Source organism: Cydia splendana, chromosome 16, assembly GCF_910591565.1.
Source record: "Cydia splendana chromosome 16, ilCydSple1.2, whole genome shotgun sequence".
Classification (NCBI taxonomy): Eukaryota; Metazoa; Arthropoda; class Insecta; order Lepidoptera; family Tortricidae; genus Cydia; species Cydia splendana.
The window spans coordinates 19,254,101-19,260,100 of NC_085975.1; the positions used below are offsets into that span (position 1 = coordinate 19,254,101).

General features: G+C 39.8%; 1 protein-coding gene across 2 annotated transcripts in view; it reads left to right on the forward strand.

The window, feature by feature from the left end:
* The window catches only part of LOC134798431 (protein prickle-like), a 151,620-nt gene extending 146,172 nt beyond the window's left edge, over positions 1–5,448 (forward strand). The window contains exons 5-6 of one of the 2 annotated variants that reach the window (XM_063770867.1): positions 4,023–4,302; positions 4,500–5,448. In XM_063770867.1, the coding sequence (XP_063626937.1) occupies positions 4,023–4,302; positions 4,500–5,248 (1,029 nt within the window). In that variant the 3' untranslated portion in view covers positions 5,249–5,448. The remainder of the gene's footprint in view (positions 1–4,022; positions 4,303–4,499) is intronic. The other variant, XM_063770868.1, reaches the window with a different exon arrangement.
* Positions 5,449–6,000: the final 552 nt, after the last annotated feature.

Below are 6,000 nucleotides of genomic sequence, written 5' to 3' on the forward strand. Positions count from 1 at the left end.
TAGGTGCAAGCTCCTATACCTACTAATCGTACCACGGATTGACATTACTCCAATAGTTGCAAGCTCCTATACCTACTAATCGTACCACGGATTGGCATTGCTCCAATAGTTGCAAGCTCCTATACCTACTAATCATACCACGGTTTAACGAGTGCAATTTAGTTTGACGTTTAAATAGTGCGAGGACAAGTAAACTTTACAAATCGAGGTCGATAAATTGATGAAGTATCACTACACCTTATAAAACAAAGTCCCCCGCCGTGTCTGTCTGTTTGTGTGTTTGTTCGCGATAAACTCAAAACTGAACGGATTATCATGCGGTTTTCACCTATCAATAGAGTGATTCTTGAGGAAGGTTTAGTGTATAATTTGTTAACCCGTGCGAAGCCGGGGCGGGTCGCTAGTCACATACCTACATATATGTTATTCTATAATATTATAAGTAATATAGTACTCAATAAAATGAACCGATTTATTTATTATTCGATGCAATAATTGTCAGAATGACTTGAGTCAATATCAAAATCCGAATTTATTTAAGTAGGTGCAATAAAAATTAATGAAAGAGCTTTGTAAGTAGGCAATGAAAGGAGGAGTCACATCTATTGTCATGATTGAAATGGTTTGGTATCGATATCGATAATTGGTTCTATTTAACGTTTTTGGCAACAGAACACTCACAATGTCAAGCGTTTGTAAAATAAACACTAAAAATAGCAAGCTTTATCTTTGCACAGCAACATAAATATTAACATAATACGGTAGTGTGTTAGACGGTGTACTTATTGTGGCACAGACAATGTGGCATCTTGACGGCTCCCAGGCCGCAGTTGAAATCCGGCAGACGAGTATTAGAACATTTGAATCAGAGGTCATACATAACATTACGCGGGATGAATTACCTTTTTAACAACTTGGAAAAAGAGGTAGGTAAGTTGGGATCTCTTTCTTAATGGGGAAAATAACAATGTATCCTCGATAATTCTATTAAATTGTTTCTAATTGTTAGCTACTCTACTAATATTTATTTCGTGGACTAATAATCAAGTACCTACTAATAAAATAAAATAATTCGAAAATCAAGAAATAATTTAATTTTAATAACAAAACTTCCGTGAGACACAGACATATTAAATATATTAAAAACGGGTCACTCACGTATTTTAAGTCGAAAAACGCTCGACATGTTTCACTCCGTACCGAGGAGTGTCATCAGGAGCTTGCGTTTACGGTGACGGACCGGCGCAGACTGCGGGCCGCAGCTCTCCGCGCCCGATGACTCGGCGCAGGCGCCGGTGGCGGCAAGGGGGGCGAGAAACTACCCTCATTTATGGCATTATTGTCAAATGATGGGTTGCACACAACACTCACTACGTCATTCTCTAATGGTTCGTCCACACTGTCCACCGACGTAGTACCCAAAACAGTTTTCCAGCTTGTAGGTACTGACCAACCACAATCACGGTTAAAATTCGGATGACGACTAATTTCTATAGCCTCCCGTACTTTTCGCTGAATCACAAACTTTTCTATACGTGAGTGACCCGTTTTTAATATATTTAATATAAATAATTTAATTATTAGAATTAATAATAAAATAATTAGAGCCTACTGTAAACAGAACCTTCTTTAACTCCGAAAGTTTAACTGTTAACTCCTTCCTAGGTAACTGATCTGACTATACATGTTAATATTGCTAAACAAAGTTCAACTAGAGACATCACCCATTTTAAATCACAGGAAACTACTTTTGTATGAATGGAATCAATTCGGAGATAGTACTTACTTTAGAAGGCCCTTGGGTACAGTACCTACTGCATGGTCGGCTTCTTACTAAGATGATGCATACCTATTTGAGAAATTTTAAACCTGATAGACTATAATAGTTATTTACGATACAAGTGCGGAAAGTAGGAAATTTGCAACGTGGTGATAAATTAAAACACGACCGAAGGAGGTTTCAAATCGACACGAGTTGCGAACGCGACCTTTCGACGTGTATCGTACAACGTTTTACAGTAGTGAGTAGGTACATATGGCCCTTTAAATTTATGTTATAGGCACGAAAAGTCCTTATTTCCGCACTAGTGCGGGAAAGTAGCACCATATGTACTGTAAAACAATATTATGTACCTATAAAACAACCGCAGTTATGCGATAAAGTGATTGATACATTTAGCAGCAAAACAACAACACGCACTTATCTGTTGAGTCATCCGAGTTGTTATAATCCTGCTGCGCCAATGCTTCTCAATAAAATACTTATATCTTGCTTAATAAGGGGCATAGTGCACATTTTGTATATAAAACGTTTTGGTACTTTATGACGTAAGTAAGGTGTATTCGGGTATTACCGAATGTCGGATAATTCCGAAATTCAGATGAAAATCACCCTTAATTCCATCATAATAAAAGTCTCTTTCGGAATTATCCGACAGTTTTCGACATTCGGAATTACCCGAGTAAACCTTACCTATATTTCCTAACATTTTTATGCTATTATTAATTTGGTTAATCACAGTAACTCATTTGCGCCAAATTGATAAAGTTGATAGTAGGTAGAATCACGAAACAAATAATGCGAACATTTAAACTAAACATGACAGCATAGCGTTTTTGTATTCGTGTTAAAAAATAACCATAACTGGCTAAATATTTCAATCTATCAATCATTCAATATATAGGTATTACAGACCAAATTGCAGTCCATATGTGTTAGTTAAGAACAGTAAAACCTAATTTATATCTATGTTAGTTTATCCTCATCCTAAAATAAATAATAAATTTGACAATAAAAATCGGTATGAAAAGCTTAGGTCACCTGTACTTTTAAAAGATACAGAACCAGTATGAAAACGCTTTACTTGCTCACTTCCACCTTAACTAAGTGCTAATATGAGGTTTTATTATAATAAAATTACCAGAACCTGATTGCATTCGTATTAATGACACCAGTTACGTAAACCCGTTAATCAATTAAACTCAAAATTGCAACGAAGTCTTGACAACTGTTACACTTGCATCAAATGTACCGTTCTAAATATTAATATGAGGAAACTTCACTAATGAACATGAACAAACATAAGTTTGAGGCCCGTGGGAGACTCCCAGTAGCATTGTGCGCACGAGTCCGCTCTAAACGACGTAAGCGCCGTTGAATCTTCACTGTCACAACCATCTTTATCATCATTAACCAGTCTAAGAGTGTCTTCAGGATCCATAACAATTCATCCTTTGTCACGGCACATTTATACTGGTTTGTAGGGATTGCTGCGCTTGGAAAGCGATATAAATAAATTCGCTTAAGAAAACTTAGTGCTTTTTAGTAGAAATAAGTGCGGGGTCGACAGCATCTGCCCAGGCGCACGTTGAATGCCCAATTAGTCTCCAGATTCTTAATTAGAAGGAACTGGTTTGGGTCGTGGGGAAAATTCGGATTTGGCTGGAGTCATAAGTTTTTATATGATTGAACGATGCCTGTTACGTTACGGGGCTTTCCGTTTACGATACGATCACTATATGTGGTTAGAGTACGGCAGTTAAAGCTTTACTGCCAAAATAATTAATTAATGATAATTTTTTTAAAGTGGTGGAGATGATGGGATACGATTATTATTCGCCAAGAACATATTATTAAAACATCTAGCTAACTTAAACTTAAGTAAATAAAATTAATTAGCCCTGCCGATTACCGTCTAACAAGCTTCTATTTGGCCTCCGTTTGTGAGTTCTTAAAATTCCTTAGTGCCTAATTTTAATGTTAAAGGTAAAATATGACAAATTTACCGGTTTGGGCAAATTTTTACTTTTAACCTAAAACTTTATTGTATCACTCGCAATTGTAATCTGCTTGATAACAAATATTCCTCAGTAAATAACTCTCTATCTTGTTCATACTACGTTGTTTCTCTCATTGTTAACGAGTTTAACGACAGTACATTTTTAATCCTAATATTTTATTACTAAAGTCCACCTAATTTAGTCTTCACCAAACAGCAAACTCACCGTAATCTCATCCGCAGATAATCCTCGCAGACGAATGCACGGAGGCCGAAGGCCGAGCGTGGCACATGAAGCACTTCGCCTGCGCCGAGTGCTCCCGCCAGCTCGGCGGCCAGCGCTACATCATGCGCGAAGCCCGACCGTACTGCTTGCCATGCTTCGATGGATGCTTCGCGGAGTATTGTGACGCCTGTGGAGAACCGGTCGGCGTGGACCAGGGACAGATGTCGCATGAAGGACAACATTGGCACGCAACTGAGCGCTGCTTCGCGTGTCATACTTGCCGAGCCAGCTTGCTAGGTTAGTGTCATTAACAATATCTGTACGAGTAAATCCGTAGTGTAGAGTAAATGCGTTCAAAATTTGCAAATTGAGCAACAAGTTGACAACATAAAAGGAACATCACTAACTGTGATACCTACTTACAATCATACTATTGTATTTATAAATTTGAAGAATTTCAGAGATCGGATCTATATCACTATTTTGTCTCCCAGGTCGTCCATTCCTACCCCGGAAAGGAGCAATATTCTGCTCCATAGCGTGCTCAAAGGGCGAGCCGCCGACGCCCTCCGACTCCTCAGGCCCCGGCCCGCGGCCCCCGCGCGCGCCCCGCTCCCGAAGACCACCGTCTCCCAAATCCCCGCCCGTGACGCCGCAGCGAGAACCCTCACCACACATAGACGCGGATTCTGAGCCCAGTGGGTCACTGGCACCAGAAACACCGCCTCCGCACCCACCGCCGCCGCACGCTTGCCTCAGCCTCGACAGGGCTCTAGCTGATCTGCGTCTAGAACAATCTATGACCGAACATCAGATCCAACCCACACCAACGTCTGAAGAACCACAAGAGGAGCCGCCTGAAGATTGGAGACCGCCGCATCCTGTGGACGCGCAAGTTGTAAACCCTGGGCACTCTTCTTCAATGCCTGAACTTACGTTAGTAGACGGTAACTCCCCAAGGAAACCTAGAGGAGGAAGAACTGTAAGGTTCTGCGGTGATGATAACCAAGCGTTTGAGCCTGACGAGCCTGTAAGGAAAGAGAAAGTAAGAGACGATGACGCGAGCAGCTACTGCAGTACATGCTCCTCGTCTTCTTCGTCAGCTGAGTCTTATACTTTACCGACGAGACGAGCTTACGGTGGTGTAAGAATTTCCTACGTACCCAATGACGCCGTGGCCTGTGCCAAGAGAGAAAGACAGAGAAAGAATGCGCAGAACGACAAGAACTGCATCATCTCGTGATCCTGGACCTTCCTCGCGCATCCTCCGATCGAAAGACTGACTTTTTGATAGTTTTATCCCACGCCATAGTTAAGGAGAATTGTAATCAATGTAACAGATATAGAAACTAGAGCTCGGCTACGGAATAATTACGCTACCATAATAAGTACAACATATTTTTTGGAGAGCCCACACAAAGATAAAAGTTAAAGAAGCTTAATAAGAATATTTAGTTAAATTTTATTTGGGTAAAAGAAAGAGAAACTCTATAATTTCTATATCCCATCTTTCCAGTCACAATCAAAACTATTGTATTAAAATCTACACGTTTTGTATGTCAATAATTTTAGTACCTAATAAGGGGTTTATGTAGGTATATTGTGTAATAAATCTTTTTAAAAACAGCATTTTTGATTCCGTAGCTGACAAACAAGGACATTGTCTTCCTTAGTAATAGAAACAGCTTTGCTTTTGGCAAATTGATCGCAAATGGAAACCAGGTGTTGCACTAACCATGTTGTGACTCGTGCGCATCAAACACAAATGGACCAATTTTAATACTTATTGTATTGAAATTAAAGCATACAATAGTTCATCTCTGAAATTCGCCGACGGTGTCAGATCGTATGCTTATGCGTATCTATATAAAAGGCTTGCTCATTGACAATTTTGTCAAATTTATAGGCGACGTGTAATTTGGGCGTAATCGCTTCTAAATGTGACGTCCTATTCATGGCAGCACCTTTCCCCATGATGGATTAAAGGGGTGGGTT